This window comes from Mesoplodon densirostris (assembly GCF_025265405.1).
Source record: "Mesoplodon densirostris isolate mMesDen1 chromosome Y unlocalized genomic scaffold, mMesDen1 primary haplotype SUPER_Y_unloc_1, whole genome shotgun sequence".
NCBI classification, from domain to species: domain Eukaryota; kingdom Metazoa; phylum Chordata; class Mammalia; order Artiodactyla; family Ziphiidae; genus Mesoplodon; species Mesoplodon densirostris.
In genome coordinates this window covers 27839-52350 of record NW_026778236.1, presented here as the reverse complement: position 1 = coordinate 52350, position 24512 = coordinate 27839, and the positions used below count along the sequence as shown (strand labels likewise).

Here is a 24512-nt window from a genome sequence, read left to right as displayed (position 1 = left end):
CAAACAACTTAAAGGAAATTAGGAAAACAATGCATCAAGAAAACAAAAAGTTCAACGAAGAAAAGATAAACAAAAATAAAATCAGGAAAAATAAAAATCTTAGAGGTAAAGGAAACAGTGACTAAACTGAAGAGAACCTCAAAAGCAGACTTCACCTAAGAATCAATTATTTAGAAGACAGGACATTTGAAATTATACAATCAGAGGAGCAAAAGGAAAAAATAAAAAAGAGTGAAGAAAGCCTACAGGACTTATGGGATACCACCAACACAAACAATATTTGCATTATGAGAATCCCAGAAGGAAGGAGAAAGAGAAAGAGACGAAAAGTACATTTAAAGCAATAATGACTAGAAACTTCTCAAAGCTGGAAAGAGATATAACAGATCCATGAGGCATGAAAGGCCCAAAATGGCTAAACCAAGACATTGTAAATTACAGTGTCTAAAGTAAAAGACAAAAAAATAATAATAATTGAAAGCAAGAGTAAAGTGACAAGTCACATACAAGGGGAAGAAATCCTCCTAACCCCCCTGCATAAGAATATAGGTGGATTTCTCAACAGAAACCTTTCAGGTCAGGAGAGAATGTAATGATATATTCATAATACTGAAAAGAAAAAAAGTCAACCAAGAATACCATACCTAGCAAAGCTGTCCTTCAAAAATGAAGCAAATATAAACACTTCCCTGAACAAAGAAAATCTAAGGGAGTTCATCAACACTAGACCTGCCTTACAAGAAATGCTAAAGAAAGTTCAAATGGAAGTAAAAGGACACGAATTACATCATAAAAATGTTTCACTGGCAATGCTAAATTTTCAAAGTCATTACCATCTCTAATATAGAACCAGTGCTGTATGATTCACTTACAACTCTAGTTTAAAAGTTTAATCATATTAAAAATAACCAGGGGAATTCCCTGATGGTCCAGTGGTTAGGACTATGTGCTTCCACTGCAGAGAGCACAGGTTCGATTCCTGGTCAGGGAACTAAGATCCGTGGTATGGCCAGAAAAAAAAAAAAAGAGAGAGAAAGGAAATCACACAAAGATAAGGACTAAGGAAAACATATATTGATATACACTCCTCCTATATAGGGAAGAGTCTAACAAGAGCCCAAATCAATAAAACATCAATACATTTGACTACATAAAAAAAATTAAAGATAACCATAATTATAATAATTTGCCACTGGATACACTATATAAAAAACACGTAAACTGCAATATAACATCAATAACCTAAAGTGTGAGGGGAGGAAATGTAAAAGTGTAAAATTTAGGAATGTAAGGCTCAAGGTAACAAGTAAAAAACCTGTAGTAGTTACACAAAGGAATATGATAAAAAAGTCAAAGTACACTGATACAGATGACATCAAATCAGTTTTTTAAAAAAATATTTTATTTGTCTTCTTCCCTCCCTCAGACTCAAGTCCTAAGCATTTTTGCATTTGATGGGTCAGGAACGTGAGCCCAATGTGGGGCTGTGCCATTTTTTTTTTTTAATATATTAAAAAAATATTTTATTTATTTTTATTTTTGGCTGCGTCAGGTCTTTGTTGTGGCATGCAGGATCTTTGTTGAGGCACGTGGGCTTCTCTCTAGGTGCAGTGTGTGGGCTCCAGGGCGCCCGGGCTCTGTAGCTTGCAGCCCCTGGGCTCTCTAGTTGAGGCACATTGGCTTAGTTGCCCTGAACCATGTGGGATCTTACTTCCCCAACCAGGGATTGAACCCACATCCCCTGCATTGGAAGGCAGATTCTTTACCACTGGATCGCCAGGGAAGTCGCAACATCAAATTGCAAAAGAAGATAAAAGAAGAGAGCAGGATAAGAAACAAGCAACAGTGGGTCTACCAAACAGTTAGAAAACAATGAAAAAAATGACAATTATTATTTTCAAAAAGTCTACAAACAGTAAATGCTGGAGAGGGTGTGGAGAAAAGGGAACCCTCTTGCACTGCTGGTGGGAATGTAAATTGGTGCAGCCACTATGTAGAACAGTGTGGAGGTTCCTTAAAAAACTAAAAATAAATCTACCATATGATGTAGGAAACCCACTTCTGGGTATTTATCTGAAGATATTGAGAATATGTATTCAAAAAAATATAGGCATCCCAATGTTCACTACAGCAGTATTTACAATAGCAAAGACATGGTAACAAACTAAACATCCAGTTATGGATGAGTGGGTTAAAAAAAAGTGAGATAAATACACACACACACACACACACACACACACACACACACACACAGTGGAATATTATTCAGCCATAAAAAAGAAAGCCTGCTATTTGTGACAACATGGGTAGACACTGAGGGCATTATGCTAAGTGAAATAAGTCAGACAGAAAAAGACAAATACAGTGTGATCTCACTTACATGTGGAATCTTAAAAACAAATACAAAAACAAAAATGAACTTATTGAAAAAGAGATCAGATTTATGGTTACCAGAGTTGGGGAAACTGGATGAAGGTGGTCAAAAGTTACAAACTTCCAGTTGTAAGATAAATAAGTAGTGGGAGGTACAGTGATTATAGTTAACACTGTTGTGTAATAACACTGTTGTGTAATATATCTGAAAGTTAAGAGAGAACATCCTCAGAGTCCTCATCACAAGGGAAAAAACATTTTTTTATTAATTATATGAGGTGATGAATGTAACTAAACTTGCTGTGATAATCATTTTGCAGTATGTACAGGTCAAGTCATTATGTGGGACACCATAAACTTATAAAGTGCTGTATGTCAATTATATTTTAATACATCTGAAAGAAAAAATACAACATAAAGCTCAGAATTTTAAGCAAAAGAAAATTTTAGATAGTGGTTATGCATGAACAGCGAGATTTCCATTAAGGAGCTGCAAGTTTTGAAAGCAGTATGATTTAGAGATCTCAAGAAGGAATAAAGTGATAATTCACTTTTGAGATGAGGAAAATTCATAAAGAGGTAAAGTGATGTGTTCTGGAGCACAGGGTTAGTCAAACCACACTGACTCCATGGCCTGTGCTTCTAACGATATTGTGCTGTGTCTGACAGGCACTTCCACTTCACTTTTTATTAGTTGTACAGTCATTCCTTGGTTTCCTTAGGGGATTGGTTCCAGGACTCCTTGGATACCAAAATCCATGGATGCTCAAGTCCCTTATATAAAAGGGTACAATATTTGCACATAACCTATGCACATTCTCCCATAAACTTTAAATCATCTCTGGATTACTTATAATACCTAATACAACGTAAATGCTATATAAGTAGCTGTCAGTTTGTGGCAAATTCAAGTTCTGCTTTTTTGGAACTTTTTGGATTTGGGGGTGGGGGCTAGGGAATACCTTCAATCCACCGCTGGTTTTATCTGCAGTTGCAGAATCTGCAAATGTGGAAAGTACAGATATAGAGGGCAAACTGTACTGAGAATTAGTGCGAAGACAGGACGATATATACAACAGTAGCAAAAGATAAGAGGAAAGAAAATTTTAAAAGAAATTTTTAAAAAAAGCTCAGAGTCAGTAAACAAAAGTGTAGCTCTGGGGCTTCCCTGGTGGCGCAGTGGTTGAGAGTCCGCCTGCCCATGCAGGGGATACAGGTTCGTGTCCTGGTCCAGGAAGATCCCACATGCCGCGGAGCAGCTGGGCCCATGAGCCATGGCTGCTGAGCCTGCGCGTCTGGAGCCTGTGCTCCGCAACAGGAGAGGCCACAGCGGTGAGAGGTCCACGTACTGCAAAAAAAAAAAAAAAAAAAAGTATAGCTCTGAATTTAGAAATTAAATTTAGTCTTGAACTGTGGCAAGAGTGTCCCTTACTAGAAGTTGCTGTGTTTTTTCTTTTCAACTTATGTTATTTCCAACTATCAGAAAAAAAAAATCCATAGCTTTAATTCCATCTTTTTTCAAATTACATGACAGCCTCTGCTTTAACATAACAAAATCATTAAGGTCAGAATCTGATCAAAGCATAAACAAGGTGGGAGGCTTCTGTATCAGGATTCCACTTGGTTCTTGAGAGCAAAAGGTATCAGACCTGACTTTAAGACCTGACCTTTAAAAATATATATATATATATTTTGTGTGTGTGTGTGGTACGTGGGCCTGTCACCGTTGCAGTCTCTCCTCTTGCGGAGCACAGGCTGCGGACATGCAGGCTCAGCGGCCATGGCTCACGGGCCCAGCCGCTCCGCGGCATGTGGGATCTTCCCAGACCGGGGCACGAACCTGTGTCCCCTGCATCGGCAGGCAGACTCTCAAACACTGTGCCACCAGGGAAGCCCCCAGGTCAGTATTTTGAAGAAGGAAAAACTCACAGCAAAGATAATTTTATGAGTAAAATATAAAAGAACCACATAGTTTCATGGATTTGGGATTAATAGGACATAAAAATTATGATTAGATCTTCTCCTCTGTAGAATACATAATAAATTTACTGAATTACTTACTACTGACAGAGATTACTCTAATTACTCAGTTTGTCTCCTGTTACCCATCTTTTCATTTACCCTTGGTCAACCAGCGTCCTAAAACATTAAATGGAAAATTCTGGAAATAAACAACTTGTAAGTTTTAAATTGTGCACTGTTCTGAGCAGTGTGATGAAATATCGTGCTGTCCTACTCTATATCCTGCCAAGGATCTCCATCCAATGACACCACCTGCTCCTGGCATCCAACCATCAATATCATCATGGTTTAATGATACAGTATCACCAAAACAGATGATCTTCCTTCCTTCTATCATCAGAAGGTTAACAGAAGCCTAAGTCATTATCTCATGTCATCTTATCATGTAGGCATTTCATGATCTCACATCATCATAAGGGTGAATGTAGTACAAGATATTTTGAGAGAGACAGCACATTCCTATAACTTTTTTTTTTTTTTTTTTTTTTTTTTTTGGTGGTACGTGGGCCTCTCACGTTTGTGGCCTCTCCCGTTGCGGAGCACAGGCTCCGGACGCGCAGGCTCAGCGGCCATGGCTCACGGGCCCAGCCGCTCCGCGGCATGTGGGATCTTCCCGGACTGGGGCACGAACCCGTGTCCCCTGCATCAGCAAGCGGACTCTCAACCACTGCGCCACCAGGGAAGCCCCCTATAACTTTTATTACAGCATACTGCTCTAATTGTTTCATTTATTATTATTATTATTAATCTCTTTCTGTGCCTATTTTAATAATTAATCTTTGTTATTGGTTTTGGTTATTGGTTATTCTTATAGGAAAAAACATAGCATATAGTGAGTTTGGTACTAACTGTGGCTCAGCCATCCACTGGGGTGCTTGGAACATATGCCCTGTGAATAGGGCCAGATTATTGTACCTACTTTGAATTGTTTATTGATAAATGAGGCAAATTATAAAAATGACAAGTGCCTGGAACACAGATGTTCAAATATTTGTTAAATGAATGAAGAGATCAACACTTAGTTTTCCACATAAATGTCTTGTTTCAGAAACACTGATCCCAAAGAGATACAGAACAAAAATGGTTCAGAGAACAACAGCAACAATGATCATAATGAAAACACAAGCAAACTCTTAGGGCTTGCCATATGCCTGGCACTGTTCTGTGTGCTTCCCATGTATTCACTCATTTCAGGCTCACAATCCCCTTATAAGGGTGATACTATTTTTAATCCCTATTTTATAGATAAGGAAAATATGGTACAGAGATCTTAATTAACTTTCCCAAAATGACAGCTACTAAACCTAGTTTTTGAACCAAGAGGGCTGTTCCTGAGCCTGAGTATACTGAGAATGGTTAATGTGAATACTCCCTCTATTCACTCGGATCCTGTCCTGCACAGATATCCATTTAAAAAAAGCAATTTTAAAAAGCTCGTTTTGTGCAAGTGTTTTCCACTGGAAAAACAAAGCCAGGGTTCTAAGCTTCCTGGAAACAGCACAAATGTATTATTTCCCCAATCATGTTGTCCACATGGACCAATGCAAGCACAGGGTAGAAAACAAGAAGCAAAAGATCTTTATAAGGTGTGGGAGGAAAGTAAAGGAAGCACCACCAGAGAACTAGGTTAAGTCTACCCTAGAAATAGGTATGGGGGAAGCAGAGTACAGTCAGCTGGAGGACTGAAAAAGTGGCAAAAAGCCAGCAGATACGTGATTAATAATTTAAACTGAAGACTGTGCCTCTCCCAAAAAAAGAACTCAAGAAACCCAATGGTTCAACTCTCTTAATTCTGACGTGATAAAACAAAATTATTTACCTATCTCCAAATCTGCAGGCTCCCGTTTTACTGTAGAATGGACAAGTAGCTCTATCTTTGTCCATTATTCTTAAGTCTGTGGGTGGTTCTGGATTTTGCCATGTGGCACCACTTTCCAACTGTTGAAAATAACCATAACTTTACTGGTAGTTTTAAAAATCCATGAGAATTAAAGATTTAAAGTATATTCGAAATATTTTGGTCAAAAATAAAAACAGATTCATGTAAGAATATACACATTTAAGTTGTATCACACAATCTAGACTCTACAAACAATTGTCGTGAGACAGGGGCTATATGTCTCTCCTGGCTCCCAGTCACTGCCCATCATCAGGCATCACTATGGCTACCAGGAGCAGTCACCAAGGTTTCACTTCTGTCCATCCATTCCGAAAAGGGTTGAAGGACTTGTTAGGGAACCACCCCGAGAGCAATCTAAGTTACTCTGAATCAAGTTAAACCATCCATCTGGGCATAAGAGTGTGTGATGCTGTTTACATACACTTTAAGGACTATAAACAATTTCAGTCCACCAGGGTGATTTTTGTTTTTGTTTAGCAGTTCACTTCTGTTGCTGCTGCTGAACAAATCACACACCTATGGAGGGATTCCCACATTCAGACAGGATCTAAGTAGTTTACCACAAAATTAACATTACCAGAAGTATTCTTTTTAAAGAAATGTTCACTGGTATCAAAATTTTAATGAAAGTTTAAAAAAATACCTCATTTTCAGCCTGTTCCAGCATCTTCTGTATAGATTCCTACAAATGCAAACATGGGATTAATAAAAATCTGAAAGTCAGGTAACTCATAGCTAGTTTTTGTGGTTAAGAATCTCAACTTAAAATTTTAAAAAGCCTATATACATGCAAGGTTTCATGTTTTTATTTGCTTTCTACAGCACAGATCTTCTGAAAAGCTTTCAAAAGAATATAGGTGAGAATTTTAATTCAAATATAAAATGTAATAAAACACATTATAAAATATTTAAGAATATTCCTGTAAGTTTCAGAAACAACAGTTACTATGTTTAAGCATATATACCACATACAAGTTTTTAAGATGAGGTATCAGTGAGTATTATAAAACACAATGCTAGCCACAACATCATTAACATTTAAAAAAAGCTAAAAATGTGACATGGACAGTAGTATTTAGGATTTATGAGCTATTCCAAACTTTTTGATAAGGCAAAGTAAGTTCTCCAAAATTTCAGTAAATTTCTATGTAACTGGCATTTAAACATTTTAATCATGTCAGACTTCTCTTCTCTAGCCCCTTAAAGAATTACATAAAAGACTTGATAAATCTAGATGCATGTAAAAGTCCTCCATGCTCAAAACAGAACTTTTGTTTCCTCCTTGTCGACCCTCTTAAGTGTCACATCTCAGTAAATGGTGCTTTCATTTACTTCCCCTCTTATTCAAAGTAAACACCTGAGAGTATGACTTGGATTCTCCCATTCCCTTTCACACCTCTACCCTCAATTTAGCATGAGCAATCTTGTTGACTCTGCATTAACATACCCCAGATCTGTGTACTTATCTTTGTAAAGCACTATCCTCATACAAATTACCAACATATCATATCCTATTTGAAACAGCAGCGTATCTTGACTCTTGCCTCTTTGGTCACTGTTCCCTACTCCCTATTCTTTATACAAAAGTGATGAATGATTTGTTATAGGTAAAGACAATGGCTTTCCATTACACTTAACATTAAGTCCAAACTCCTCCTTCCAATCCAGGAGGTCTTAAATGATCTGACCCTGCCTACCCTCCTGATCTCCTCCCTGCCCCTGCCACTCTCTCCTTTGGTCTCTGGGATTCAAACACCCTCACCTCCTTTCAGTTCTATGCTCTGGGCCCTTCCCTCTGCATAGAGCCCCTGAGATCTTTGTACTCAGGTAACAGCATAAAACATCGGCTTCTCAGAGAAATATTCCATGATCATTTATCTAAGGAAATACTCATCTATGCCCATCACTCTATCACATCACCTTGCTTTATTTCTTTGTAGCACTTAACACCACTGGAAATTATCTTTTTTGGGCAACTTATCATATGGCTTCCCCATTTAGCAAAGTAACACTAAGAGCAGGGACTGTATCTTTTTCACTGTCTTATCCCATTAACTAGACAACTGTCTAGCACATAGCAGAATCACATATATTTCTTAAATCCACTTAGAATCTACAGTCAGTCCTCTGTATGTGTGGGTTCCACAGCCATGACTTCAACCAATGATAGTACAAAAATATTTGGGAAGACACCCCACAAAGTTCCAAAAAGCAAAGTCTGAATTTGCAATGTGCTAGCAACTATTTTTGTACCTTTTACACTGTATTGGGCATTATAAAAATCTAAAAATTATTTAAAGTATATAGAATGATGTGCATAGGTTATATGCAAATACTATGCCATTTCACTTGAGCACCCACAGATTTCAGTACCCTCAGGTAGGGGTCTCCAATCCCTGGGCTGCACAGCAGGTGAGCAGCAGGCAAGTGAGTGAAGCTTCATCTACCGCTCCCCATGGCTTGCATTACCACCTGAACCATCCCCACCCTGTCCATGGAAAACTGTCTTCTACAAAACTGGTCCCTTGTGCCAAAGAGGTTGGGGACTGCTGCCATCAGGGTCCCTAGAACCAATCAATCACCAGAGATACCCAGGGATGACTGTACTTTATGCTTCTCTTTAATGCCTTCTAGACTTCCTTAAAAAAATTAGAGCATTTAAAAGAAGCCATAGCTTCTATCTGAACCCTGGAAACCTCAAATGAAAAAAATTCCATAGTTAAAATGGCAATTGAGTCCTCTCTATAAAAAAATTTAAAAGTTCCAAATTTCTTGTCCCCTGATACATCTCACCTCATCTAGAAAGTAGTGCTCAAATTAAGGTGCCTAAAATTTGCACTGGAATTAACTAATGGCCTGAAATACAAAAAACAAAGTTGTGGAGACTACTTCTACCCCATTATGACCAAGACACAACCAAATCCATTTTTCCCCATTATGAGATGATTAACTACTCAATTTTATGTTATGCAAACTTAGAATACAGCAAAGAAAAATGCTGATGAATCATTTCAAGTAAAGATGGGTTGTGAATTTTTGAAATAATCACCCTATTAAAGAAAGTAGCAAAATACATCAAATCAATGTTTAGAAAGAATCCTGAAAGACATGAAAGATATGTACATACACCTTATAGATTACTTTTTTAAATTAGCAAACTGTCTATTAGCTACAGGTTTGAAAGCAAGTCAAGATTTAATGAGAACGACAGCAAAAATCTCCTAAATCTTAAATATTCGATCCTTGTTTTCTCAAAATCAAATAGTTTTGGTGGGGCCTCCCTGGTGGCGCAAGTGGTTGAGAGTCCGCCTGCCGATGCAGGGGATACGGGTTCGTGCCCCGGTCTGGGAGGATCCCATATGCCGCGGAGCGGCTGGGCCCGTGAGCCATGGCCGCTGAGCCTGCGCGTCCGGAGCCTGTGCTCCGCAACGGGGGAGGCCACAGCAGTGAGAGGCCCACATACCGCAAAAAAAAAAAAAAAAAAAAAAAAGTTTTGGTGGCAGGACACAAGCTCTTAAGCCTTTAAGGAACGAAATAAACATGTCAAGTATACAAAATGTTTTTTCCTAAACAAGTCAACTCACACAGTTGAATCTGAGAGTCACATCATTTGCTAGAGTGGTACAAAGTGTAAAGCAGGGGCCAGCTGTCTGCTTCTATATAAAGCTTTATTAGAACACAGCCACACCTATTTGTTTCCATACTGCCATGGCTGCTTTTGCACTACACTGGGTAAAACTGAAGAAACAGTTAAATTAAGATTTTCTTAATTGCTACTGCATGGACACAAAGAATATGTGTGTCTCTACTAAAAAAATACGACTTTTAAACAACAAACCGAAAAACTACAAGCCCTCACATGCGCATAGCTTCAAATCCATCATATACTCTATCTGCACACTTTTTTTTTTTTTTTTTTTTTTTTTTTGCTGTACGCGGGCCTCTCACTGCTGCGGCCTCTCCCGCTGCGGAGCACAGGCTCCGGACACACAGGCTCCGCGGCCATGGCTCGCGGGCCCAGCCGCTCCGCGGCACGTGGGATCCTCCGGGATCGGGGCACGAACCCGTGTCCCCTGCATCGGCAGGCGGACTCTCAACCACTGCGCCACCATGGAAGCCCAATCTGCACACTTTATACAGTGTATTTATCCTCCTATGATAAGAATCACCTCTTTTTCTCTTTTCTCCTGTAGTTTCTGCTCCTCCTCTTCTCTCGCTCTTCTCTGATGTTCTTCCCTCAACTTTCTCTTCAAAGAGAAAAGAAACGTATTTTTCCCCCAGACTTAATTTTTAAAATATTCAACATATGGGATAAATTAATTAAAAAAATTAAATATATTGGTTACACAGACTATCACTTTCAAATATATAAATATTTTTTGCGGTACGCAGGCCTCTCACCGTTGCGGCCTCTCCCGTTGCAGAGCACAGGCTCCAGACACGCAGGCTCAGCAGCCATGGCTCACGGGCCCAGCTGCTCCGCGGCATGTGGGATCCTCCCGGACCGGCGCACGAACCCGTGTTCCCTGCATCAGCAGGCGGACTCTCAACCACTGCGCCACCAAGGAAGCCCTCAAAGTATTTTTGCTGCTGTTGTTCAAGGCATGTAATTCTTAATGTGAGAAAGTCATTCTCTATTTTAATTAGAAGTTATTTTAGTTAACTAGTTAGGTAGTTGATTAATTTGACTAAAAGCATACCTCTTGTTCTTCCTGCTGTTTTCTAGCTGCCTCTTCCTTTTGCCTCTTTATTCTGAAATCCTCTTGTGCTTTCTGCTCCCTCAACAACCACTCCTCATGTAAGTTTTGCCTATTGATATAATTATGTAATCAAATAAAAGAATTGGCATTATTCTACAAACACACACACATACACTATATATAATAGCAAATAACACATTTTTGGGATGATTAAAATGTCATGAAAGTTTTTTTACATAAAGCCTTTAAGAGGTGCAAGAGAATTAGAGGACATAATAGAACACTTGAACTTGGAAGAGCACTACAATCAGCATCTTCTTAGAAGGTAACAGCTTAAAGTCACTACTTCCACATTCTTGTGTGACATTTGTTCTGTCACTTTTCTCATATTAAAAAAAAACAGTAGTAACATTAAAGTTTGTCCTAGTCTGATCACACAGATGTGCAGGTGCCAACAGAGCAAATAATAAGTTTCAAAGCAACATCCAGGTTTCCACATTTAGAAAGTATAATCCTTCCATTCTATGCATTTTAAAAGTGGCAACGGCAGGATTGCAGAACTATGAAAACCTGACATCTGCCATAAACTTAACGGGCTACTACTCCAAACAGTTAAGGGACTCTTGTGGTTTGTCCCCAGGCTCCTTAACAGCTAAAACATGGAAAATATCTTTTAAACATAAAGAATGCTACAGGTTTTGAATCTGTAGATGCTTTAGGTAGTATAGTCCTTTTCACAATATTTATTCTCCCATCCAGAGCATGGTATATTTCTCCATCTGTTTGTGTCATCTTTGATTTCTTTCATCAGTGTCTTATAGTTTTCTGAGTACAAGTCTTTTGCCTCCTCATGTAGGTTTATTCATAGGTATTTTATTATTTTTGTTGCAATGGTGAATGGGAGTGTTTCCATTAATTTCTCTTCCTGATTTTTGGTTGTCAGTGTATAGGAATGCCAGAGATTTCTGTACATTAATTTTGCATCCTGCAAACTTACCAAATTCATTGATTAGCTGTAGTAGTTTTCTGGTGGCGTCTTTAGGATTTTCTATGTATAGTATCATGTCGTCTGTGTTGCAGGGCAGGAATAAAGATGTAGGCATAGAGAATGGACTTGAGGACTCAGAGTGGGAAGGGTAAGCTGTGACCAAGTGAGAGAATGGAAAGGACGTATATACACTACCAAAGTAAAATAGCTAGCTAGTGGGAAGCAGCAGCGTAGCACAGGGAGATGGGACTGGTGCTTTGCGATGACCTAGAGGGGTGGGATAGGGAGGATGTGAGGGAGGCTCAAGAGGGAGGTGATGTGGGGATATATGTACGCATATGGCTGATGCGCTTTGGTGTACAAAAGAAACGAACACAGTATTGTGAAGCTATTATACTCCAATAGAGATCTATTAAAAAATGTTACAGGTTTTATGAAAAGATGATAAGTTATATAAACCAATTAGTAGCTATCTATTTTAGACAATGATCAATTATAAAAGAGATGTTACTGTAAAATAGCAAGTGTCTCAGACATTCAATATCGTAAGTTTCTAAATTAAAGATGGGTTTTATTTCAAAGTGGATTTACCAATTAGATATTTAGAACAAAGACTGTATTTCTCCACTGAACTTGTAAAAGAGATAAAATATGAGGAAGTGTTTTATGTTACACTTCAGTAATATCAGCAGTTAATAGGATTTTATATCTAGCTGAGGGATCTGACCATAATTTCAAATATTCTATAGGAAAATGTATTTGATTTCCAACTGAAGATTCCAGGAACACACCCTTGAGCTACGGTGAAACCTGGCTTATTGCCTATGTCAATATTCATTTGCCCTATTCATATTATAGGGCAAATATAGATGTTTCAGTGTGCAAAATTCTGGCTTAAAGAATCTTTTGAGGAAGTTACTAGTTGTATACAAATTTAAGACCACAAAAATAATTTTAAAAATTAAAATCTTTAGATTTAGTAACTTCAATATACTATATATTATGTTAAAATAGTGCATAAGATATCAACTGTAATAAGAAATGAATAAATAAAATAGTGCATAAAGTCACACATTATTTTCATGTAAACTTATTTTGCTGTTTTCCAACAAATAAAGTTAGCATGCAACTTGTAGAAAATTAAATGAAGAGCAGAGAAACAAAAATACATGTATAGTGATGTAAAAGAAGGATTTCTTACATATAAATGAGGAAAGAAACATCAGTTTGCTATTTTATACAATATGTAGCATCTGTATTATAACAGAAGTCTATAATAACAAAACAACCAGAGTTATTAAAGCACCTCCTAATGCTGACACTGTGTAAGCACTATACATATATATTTCATCTCATGTAATCTCCACAATTCTATGAGATAGGTGGTATAACTGATTTCACCTCAATATTAAGGATAAGGATATTTAATCTTAGATTAACTAAGAAATGTGGAGCACAGTTGTACAGCTAGTAGGAATTAGGGCCAGAACTGGAGTTCAAGTCTGGCTCAAGTCATTTCGACGCTTTTAATCAGTACTCATTAAAAAAAAGAAAAAAAAAAAAAAAACCCTAAAAAATACTGGAGGAAAAAAATAGCAAAATATTTTCACTACCTTGGGATAGGAGAGGTCTTTTAAAGTTAGACACCGAGACCAGATACTGGATTTCAAATTATGAAACTGACATGAAAATCAAATTGTTAAGTAATGTTGTGAGCCAAACTGAGACCAATAATAAATGAGAAAAATATGTCATGCATATAACAGAGGATTAATATCCTTAATTAGTAATTATAAAAAACATACATGTTAATGAAAAATATATATTTATTTATATTTATCTTCTTAGTGTGAATGAATATATGGGGAAAATGGGCACTTTTGTTCACTGCTGGAAAAACTGCAGACCCAGATGCCCTTTCTCTCTAGTTATGTATACCTATTATTTGATTCCAGCAATATTATTTCTAGGCATTTTCCTAAGGAAATAATAGGACAATTTTGTAAGTTATATAAGCATAGATACTAACGAACTTATTATATAACAATAAAAGCTACTATTATCTCAATGTCCATCAACAGAGAACAATATAAAGAATAAATTATGCTAGATCTATACAATAATACTATGTTACTATTAAATGGTTGAATTAGACTTCTGCTGATTACTGAAAGATATGTATTCTATCATATGATACTGAAAAATATGTATTCTATAACAAGCAACAAAACCAATTTATAGAAAGATGTATAACTATCAGCCCATTATACAAATACATTTTTACACATTTGCACTCAACTGTTTGTAACAATGGCTACCTTTGGGTATGACGCATTTACTGAAGGTCTTTCACTTTTTATCTTTTTAATTGTTTGAATTAGTTGTTCTTTTGCATACCCACTTACCAATCACCAAAAGCAGTGAAAAATACTTCGGTTAAAAAATATTTTATACAAGTTTTAAAGATACCAAATATATTCTTTAAAGTTACCATACACTTTAAACAGAAAGGCATGGTTGTTATTCAGGCATAATTAAAAAAGAAAGCCACATTGGGAGAAAATAAGTAAATGAAATACAGTCTACGTTAGTAATTCAAATAAGAAAAAAAACACAGGAAAAACTTTTACAGGTACAAATTATACAATGGTTCCTTCGTTTAACAGATGAGGAAAGTGTATCAAAAAAGGTTAAAACAAATACATACATAATTGCAAAGAATCACCCTTAGCACTTTGGGTCATACCTCACACCATATGTCACACTGACAACTGAAACAAACGCAAGTCCTCACCTATAAATACGATGTCTCTTGGCTTGACCTTACATTTAAGAGTTTTTGAGATTAGAGTGAGGCATATCTTCCCTTATATGAATACTAGACCCCCACTAACTTTAAATTAGGTTGTATGATCAAGTTATTGCTTGGTCCTAAATAGAGTATCCTTCTTTTGTTAGACTTTTTTTTCCTTAAAAAAAATGGACTTTCTTCGTGCAACAGTCTTCGGTTTATAGCAACATTAAGAGAAAAATGCAGAGTTCCCACACACCCTTTGCCCCATGAATGCATAGTCCCCCTATCAACACTGCTACAAGTTTTTATAAAGAAGATCTATATCAATAAAGCCTTATAATTTCAAATAAAATAACTGAGTACACTTTAAGCTTTTTAATCAGTGCTGACCTCTCTATCTGCAACAGCTTCTCTTCTTTTAACTGTTTTTCAATAATAGCAGCATCCTCCTCTTCCTTTTGTGATAGTCCTGAGGGAATTTAAATCTTTATTAAACTGAGTACTATAAAACTTTGGTCAGTGATTCAGGAAAATATTTAAACATTTGAAATTGTTAATGTTTACAATAATGGTATAAACCTGTCTTTTTAAACCTGCTAATAATAAAGGCTCCAAATAGCAAAACTCTGGACAACCTAAGCAACAGAAAATTAATATAAGTAGTAGATAAAACATTACATTTAAAAAAAAAATCCACAGTTCATAATACTTAAAAAGGTGTTGGGGGAACACATTTACCAAAGAAAGGCAACTAAAATATAGAGAATCATTTTTGAAACACTCATGGTAAAAACTAATTAAGGTAAAGTTGCTAAAACCACTGGAAGAAGTAATTAGCACAGGATATTTATACATTTTCAATACACCATCCCAGGGAAGAGTACTTAATTATAAAGAGGAAAAATGTAGTTTTACACTGGATCAATCTAGTAGGCAACACCTTTGTCTTGTATATGAATTTAGAGAGGGACGTAAACATTCAGACCATAGCATTTCATCTGTACCTCCCCACAGCATACCCCAATTCATGTCCTTCTCACATAGCAACTAAAAAGTGCAGAGCCTCATGTAGGTATCTGCAGACAAAGAATGTTGCCTGTCATTCCAGTAAACAACAAATGTTGCTCACCATCAGCCACTGCAGCTGTCCCAATGGTGTATCCTGAGGGGATTCAGGATGGAGAAAACAATACTGGCCCTAGATAGTTAAGACCCGTATCTAAGGGATAATTTCAATGAGCCCCGCCAACTAAAAACTGTCACTTGTGCAAAGTTCATACAATGAAAAAAATCAACAATATTACAGTTGAGAACTGAAGAATGTCACTTGCCATCTGGCACTACAAGGATTAGGTCAGCATATTCCCAAACACAGAAAAGCACTAAAATCATTAACTTCAGACATCTGCCTTTAGTAATTATAAACAATATTTTGATGATTGACTACATGTTTTTTTTTTCTTCCTTCTGGAGAAAACTCCTATATATCCTGGTTCCTCCCTTATCTCTTTGGAACAGTTCCTCAGAGCTACCTGAGAGGTTGTCTCTGGGGCTAGAGTCCTCAGTAAAGTGCCCAAATAAAACATAACCCAACTTTTAGGTTGTGCATTTAAAGTGCCCAAATAAAACATAACTCAACTTTTAGGTTGTGCATTTTTTCTGTCTGGGGTTTAGGGGTGCCCACCCCCATATGTCTGTGTGGCATTGCCTTAGCAGGATCTCTTTACTGAAGCCCCTCCTTTGATACAGTTAAATCCTTCAGGCCCTTATATATTGGGTTTGTGAAGGAAACGCAGCCCCATAATCTACAAAATGCCTTCAGGGCTATTCTTCCACTGTTTTGGACAACAGTTCCTGGCATCAGTCTAGACTAATCTCCCATTTTTTGATGCATAGCTCTTAGATTCTGTTCAGATGCATGATACATAATAATCTCCTTAAAAGACTAGGTCTCATCCTTTGTGTTCTCTCCATTGTCTTGGACAGTAGGTCCTGTTTTCTATTTAGATGACTGACCAATCTCCCTCACTGCCTTCATTAATAGCTCCAAGCTATTGTTGAGATGGTGATTCACACCAGTTTTCTTATCAAAATCAGCAGAACTATCAGGTTCCCTCCCAAACACATTTTATTTCTTTCAATTTGGATAGGCTGAGAATTTCACAACTTTTAGTTTTGATTTCTTTTTGAATAACAATTCCACCATCAAATCATTTCTCTTTTTTTACATTTTACTATGATGAAATAAAATTTATATTTTAAAGCAGGACAACAAAATTTAAGCATAAAGTTCTCTGTCAATTTGGGCCTCTTCCCTCCATCTTTCCCTCCCTCCCTTCTTGATATGCAAGTGTGCATCTGCGTTACACATTAAACAAAGGTGGGAATACCTACTTGACCATAAAGATCATTTTTCCCCTTTTCTCTGAACTAGCAAGTTCTTAAATAGCATTCTTTACCAGCTTTGTAGGAGGTCATGGTGACCTGATGCTTGCTTTGTATGTGCATACCCAGATTATCCCTGGTGAACTTTATGTAAAATGTCAGTAGGTCATTTTGACATACAATCCTTTGTCTTGAAAATGTATACGACTGTACCTTTGACTTCTAACAGGTGGAACAGTCCAAAGAGCTTTCTGAAAGTCTGTTTCCTGAGTTATATCCTCAGTTGGTTTGAATGAAAGTCTCTATTTTTCTTTCTTAGCTTGGTTGTTAATTGAATTTTCATTGACTACTGTATAACCATTCAAGAAAAATTAGACCTTCTGCCAAACATTCAAATTCATGGCTCAGAAGTTCTACCTACAACAAAATACTAGGACCTTAACACAATTTAGCTTTCTGACATTTTGTAACAAGGACTGCTCTTCATCTACTGTCAAAGAACATATCCCTAATTTCCATCTGAGATCTCATACAAATACTGTCCATATTTCCACTAATATACCATTCACTATCACTTAGGCATTCTCTGAGAAAATTAAGGCCTTCTCTTGTGAACTATGAATAACAAAATGGACTCACTTACGAGTAAGGGACCTAAAATGAAGCCAGGCCACTTAGGAAGTGGAACTTCCACACACCCACACCTGGATGCAATATAAACTTTTGACCAGCTATCCCAAGACCACCTAGAACTAGTTTTCCTTACTCCCTAGACACCACAGTTTAGCAACTAATCTGCTGCCAAAAGTAACTGAATGCCAGCCAGCATCAACCACAGTTCTGTAAAAATAACTTATATAACTTCTCTGGAATGTCTTTGTTGCCTTTATAAAATCCTGGTATTTTCTATTTCCCTGTTAACACGTCTGAGTTGCTGCTTGAATTGGTGCCTCTGAATTTCAATTCTTAAGACCCCAAATAAACTTTCTTCTTTGCAGCTTTCTGCTTTTTTCATTCTTGTTGACACTCTTATCATTCACCTTTCCTTCTGAGCCTTTGGGAGAAGTATTTTTAACTGTCATTTCATGGCAACAAAGGTATTTTTCTAGCAAGCGCCTCTGAACTCTTCCAGCCTCTGCCCATTACTCAGTTCCAAAGCTGCTTTCACAATTGAAGGTTATCTGTTACAGCAGCAACCATATGTCTTGGATTTTCTGTCTTAATCCGTTCGGGCTGCTAAATAAAATACCACAGTCTCAGTGGCTTATAAACAGACATACTTCTCACAATTCTGTATACTATGTCCAAGTTCAAAGGTTTCAGCATAGTCAGGCCCTCATCCAGGCTGTATCTTATTATGGTAAAAGGGGCAATGGGAACTCTCCTAGATGTCTTTCATAAAGGCAATACTCTTAATCATGAGGGCCCATTCTCATGACCTAATCACATCCCAAAGCTCCCACCCCTAATAACATCATAATGGGCATTAGGATTTCAACATATGAATTTTGGGATGGGGGTTGGGGGACACAAACATTCAGATCATAGCAACTTTAAGCACACTTACGTGGCCAAGAACAACCTGATTTATAGGTCCCTTAATGTGTGTAGTAAGAATACACAAAATCCTCTTTCTAGTATTTTGCAATAAAGAGAGCAACATGAGAATACAATCAGACAAATCCAGAAGGCTAGGCCTTTTTTAAGATTCCATTAGATAACTGACTTCAGCTTTTTAAAGTAATCAATACTGGCTATAGGTATGTAACAATAATATATATAAGATGTATATGTAACACATATATACCTGGTTATATACATATATCAATCCTGGATAACATATACAGCCATTCGTATATCATACTACTGAATTCCTTTCATTTATATAAATGCAAAGTTGGTATGTTCTGTAGAAAAATGTCATACTTTAGAGATGCAAGCTGAAATATTTAGGAATGAAGCATCATATATCTGAAACTGATGTGTAAACTATTTGGGGAAAAAAACTTAGGTATATATGAATGTGCATCTATCTGTATGTATTTATTCATATATGGATATACATAGAAATATACATATGTACATACACAGAGAAAAAGAGAGAGGACAGAGAAAACATGTTCAGTAGCATATCTAGATAAAGAGTTCATAGATGTTTATTGTACTATTTTTTCAACTTTCTGTATATTGAAACATTTTCAAAATAAAAATACATTATTTTTCCCATAATAAAAAATTATATCCTGTTCCATTTAAAATTTAAATTTGAGAGAAAAAAGGCATGAAGACATGGAGAGTACACAGGGAAAACTGAAGCAACTTAAGGAAATGCAACATAAGCTTTCCATGATTCAAGATTAAAAGAGGGGCCTCCCTGGTGGCGCAAGTGGTTGGGAGTCCGCCTGCCGATGCAGGGGATACGGGTTCGTGCCCCGGTCTGGGAGGATCCCATATGCCGCGGAGCGGCTGGGCCCGTGAGCCATGGCCGCTGGGCCTGCGCGTCCGGAGCCTGTGCTCCGCAACGGGAGAGGCCACAACAGTGAGAGGCCCACATACCGCAAAAAGAAAAGAAAAAAAAAAAGATTAAAAGAAAAAGATTTTATATCTGTCACATATGTATTATAGGTCTAACCAAATGCTTACCCATTCCTAGATTAAACTGCTTTTCTAAGCAAGTAAATTTTATTATTTCAGCATTTTAAATTGAAAGAAAATAGGCTCACATATATACACCAAAGAACGGTAACTTCTAACTGATACAATTATTCAGATAAATAAATGACCTAATCTGGTACAGAGGATATGACTCTGAATTACTTACAGAGATTATTCCCACTGATTAGACACTGCCTGGATACTCAAAAATATCTGTTGATACTCAAAAGTATCTCCTCATTCACTTAACCCCTAACCCTCCAAATTAAGTTCACATACTCCAAAGAAGTGATTATAAACAATCTGAGGTGTAGCATTTTCTCTACAGATATAATCAAATATATGCCAGCATATATTTAAGTACAAAATATATAAATGTATTATGCATGTAACTCTTTAAAACAAAAAGAATCGTGCTACAGTTTTGTAACTTGATTTTTTACACTTTATCTTAATTTGTGACAAGACAGTTTATTTTAGATTATCCAAGGTTAAAGTAGATGCCAAAAAGGCTACCTGTAACTGCAAGCTCAGTATTCCACAAATTTCCAACAATCATTAGCCAACTCATTCTTATAGTAATATTCTCTGTATTTTAGAGAATACGCGTGTGTAATGTTTGCCCATCCAATCTGTACTACAATGAATGAACAGAAATGTTTTTTCTTCTTTTTTTTTTTTTTCTTTTTGCGGTATGCGGGCCTCTCACTGTTGTGGCCTCTCCCGTTGCGGAGCACAGGCTCCGGATGCGCAGGCCCAGCGGCCATGGCTCACGGGCCCAGCCGCTCCGCGGCATATGGGATCCTCCCAGACCGGGGCACGAACCCGTATCCCCTGCATCGGCAGGCGGACTCTCAACCACTGCGCCACCAGGGAGGCCCCAGAAATGTTTTTTATTCTACACATTCATTAAGTATTACTAGATAAAGAAATGTGAGTCAATGCGCACAACTAGGAGCAAAGCTCATAATCGAGAGACAACTGCTTAGTTTTGGATATGGCATTAGCTATAAAATCATGAGCAAAGCAGCAACCTATCCTTCAACATACTAAATCTACCAAGAGAGATTATCGACTTGACTACCAAGGCTTGCTGTGAGTGTACCTTACAAAGTCAAAAGGAAAAAAAATGATGGAAGAAAACACAAGCTATTACTGAATTTAAAACAGGGAAAGAAAAAGAGAGAGAGCCTTTAGAAAACTGTATGCTAGAAGAAAACAGATTAAATACACAATGGGAGATAGCTGAGAATTTTAGGAATTAAAAAAAAAAAAGTGTAAGTAACTCCAACCTATCCTGTTTATCCTTTTCTCCTGATGTTTTGTCCTACCTATAGTGGACCAGTTTCCACCTAATAATAGAGACATGTCATTACATGTCATTGCATGTGAACACACTGATCTTTCCATTCCAAATATTCCATGTAGTGGTCCTAAAATCATTACCTGGGAACACCAATGGTAAATGAAACCTCTATGGTTGTTTTTCCAAGTCCAAGAATCCTTGTTACTTGAGGCCATAGTCCCTGTAGTTCAAGAACTGTCTTGGACAATTTAATAAGCAAGTTCTGGAAAACGTGTATGACAACCATTATAAGCCAGTATTGTGTGATTTCAGTGCATCCATCTGCATTTATAACCATGTTGGCTCAAGTAGTACTAAGTTCACTGCATTAAACAGACAGGTTTATACAAAAATGTTAAGGTCTTACATTTTAAGGCCAAATGACATTATGATCAGTGTACAAAGGTTCCCCACTTTTTCCGACAGAAAAAAACTGGTAAATAACTTTAGGCAACAATAATAGAGGCACTGCAAATGCCACATAATGCAGTTATAGCCATGAGAACGATAATTATTTTTCAGGAATTTGTTCCACATAATCCCTAACATTATACTAACATAGATTTGAAAAGGCTGTGTGATTTTATTTGGTTTTCTTTTCTGTAAATATATAACGTTATAGTCAAATAAGCGCTTCATGACTAGTTTCACGCTTGTAAATATTTAAATAACAATAGTTTGATTTATTAGTTGAGTAAATATAAAGTGTATTACACTACTGTAGTCTGAGAGAAACTTGAACAATATCTAATTAAAACCCTTGACCAGTACAAAGGAAAACATTCACTGAGTAGTTAACGTGTCCTAGAGCTATGTTAACTGCTGAAAATTCACAATTGTTGCACCTGTAACATCAGGTTCTTTAATAAATACTTACATATAAACAGCAGTAATTCACCATACCTTTTCCTTTTTTGTTCAGAATGTTAACATTTTCTCTTACATGAGTCTAACGTAACTTTATTTGCAAAGAAGCAGTTCATCAGGTACACACCTCCCTTCTGACACTGGGGTCTCAAGTTAGGGCGGCAGCTGGGGGCAACAACTTCTTACACAAAAACAAGATGAGGAGACCGTTACCTGAGTCTCTCAGTCGAGCGAGTTCCCGGCGACGTTTCTTTCGTTTTTCCTTCTTTAGGGCGGCTCTGTATTTCTTGTGGCTGGAATATCAAAATATACAGCAGCATCAGCGATCCCTCGCGCAGCGCTGCCTTAGCTCCCCTCTCCTCTGCGTCCAGAGCAAGAAAGTCGCTCTGGTACTCGGGAATGAAATCTTGCTTTTCATATTTTGATTACAAAACTGTCTCGCCTTTCTACGCTCAGCCAGTAAGTCTCTTCGATTCCGGCAGCTTCCTCCTCTGAACCCACCGACGCCAGTGACAATACCGGGAGCGCTCCGGCTTGCTTGGCTCAGCCTACACATCACCTACACCCAGCCCAGGCCCACCCTGGCTCTTCTTCTCGTCAGTCACTTCTCCCAGCCAGCTTACCTCAGTTTATTGGGAAACATCTCCAGTGGCGCCACCTTAGTCATAACTCTCTGCCCGTAAGAGTAGGCCTATAGGCGGGCCTAACGCGGAAACGGTCATGCGCAAGCGCAAGCATCACGTCCTCTACTGTAAGGAAGCAAAACCGAAAATCGAGAGACGTCTGGCCACAGCTCAACTTCTAGAGAACTATTAAAATAAATATCTCCTTCCCGAAATTTATTTTTGCGGTTCTTTCGGCACCCTGGAATTAATTCTTCTCTACTTCGCACTTTACTGGTGATTTCTTCCTATGCTATAGTGTGAGTCTTGCGGCCAAGAGGCGAAAATCACCTCTCGTCCCTGTTCACTCTTACCTCTGAAGCCGACTTCTCCAGCCTCCACTCCTTACGCAGCTCCACCTATCAGCGCCTCGTATAAAGCTCCAGATTCCGCCCCTTTCCTTTCAACGGCCTAAAGAGAGAACCTTATTGTTGGGTCAGGAATGCAAACTCAGCCTCCAATGTATTTAGGGCCAGACAAGGAACAATGCATAGATAATATTATAAGCTACATGCAGAGATATTTAGGTAGTATAATCGTTTCAGCCTGAGTTGAATTTTTTTTTTTTTTGGTCTCAGAGAAATGAACATTAAAAAAATTAAAATGCCTTTGACGTATAACGCGTAAAATTAACCTGTGCAACATGTTATTTTGTTAATTCACGTATTGTAGTACGATTGCCATTGTAGCAATAATTAGCACCTCTTCACTTTTCTAATTATTTCTTTCTAATTAACTTGTAGTCTCTTAGCAACTTTGATGATTATAAATACAAAATTGTCTACATTCATTACCCTGAATTAGATCCCTAGGACTTACTTACTACTTGTTGCCAAGTTAGTACTCTTAAACAACATCTTAGTTGAGTTTGGAAAGAAGAGGACGGTTACCTAAGTAGAGAAGAGTGACAATGTGTTGCAGATCAGCATAAGCAAAGGCACTGCATGCTGAAACATGTAGAATGTACTTGGAACCACACAAAGTTTGGCCATCAGATTTAAAGTGCTATTCTATATTATAAAGTAACATAATGATAGAGGTAGGCTGCAGCCAGGTTTTGGAAGAGGAACTGGTAAGTCATGGTGAGACAATTGATTACGTTTCCTAGGAAAGAAGAATAGTTGGACGATTTTAAGCAGAAGCTTGGTGTTACATATATTTTTAGGTAGATTACTCTGGTTCGTAATATAGAGGATAAAAACATAAACCTGGAATACTACAATCACTAGGTGAGAGATGATGAGAAATTAGATTGGGGCTGTGAAAGTGAGAAAGTAAAAATTAGCCTGGCTAATAACCAGACCTTGATGTACAAATACAAGACCAGAGACAAAGCCAAGAGAAAATGTTTCTCTAAAATTTACATTGCAGCTTCAGAATGACTAATAACCATTATATTTTGGGTGGCCTTTGTTCTAATCTACTCTACAACAAAAACTGGTGAGATAGCCAATTACTAAACTATGCTTGCTTCTCCTAGTTCCTCGAGGAATCATTTAACAGAATCCCCAATCCTACATGAAATCTTGTTTCACTGAGGCTTGAAACAACATACCTATTCCTTCACCTCCCAGTTGACCTTGTCTACCTCAATGCACCAGTATTTGGAGACACAGACTTTCAAATTATATGGAAGAGGAGCTTCAAGCTTTGGCTATATGAGATCTTGAGTCAGTCTTCAGTTCCCTAATTTGTAAAAATCAAGATAGTAATAATATTTCCCATCTTGTAAGGGTTTTCTTGTGAAGGTTGGCTAAAGTTATGCATACTATGTGTTGACACAGTGCCTGGGAATAGTCAGGGTCTTCAAAGCATTAGCTG

At 37.5% G+C, this 24512-nt stretch overlaps 1 protein-coding gene across 1 annotated transcript in view; it reads right to left on the bottom strand.

The window, feature by feature from the left end:
* LOC132482956 (U2 small nuclear ribonucleoprotein auxiliary factor 35 kDa subunit-related protein 2-like) overlaps positions 1–22696 on the bottom strand; it is a 46264-nt gene extending 23568 nt beyond the window's left edge. The window contains exons 1-6 of the mRNA XM_060088233.1: positions 22653–22696; positions 22243–22322; positions 15168–15246; positions 10996–11104; positions 6939–6977; positions 6215–6333 (exon numbers count right to left, since the gene is read on the bottom strand). Coding sequence (XP_059944216.1) covers positions 6215–6333; positions 6939–6977; positions 10996–11104; positions 15168–15246; positions 22243–22322; positions 22653–22696 — 470 coding nt within the window. The remainder of the gene's footprint in view (positions 1–6214; positions 6334–6938; positions 6978–10995; positions 11105–15167; positions 15247–22242; positions 22323–22652) is intronic.
* Between the last annotated feature and the right edge of the window lie 1816 nt (positions 22697–24512).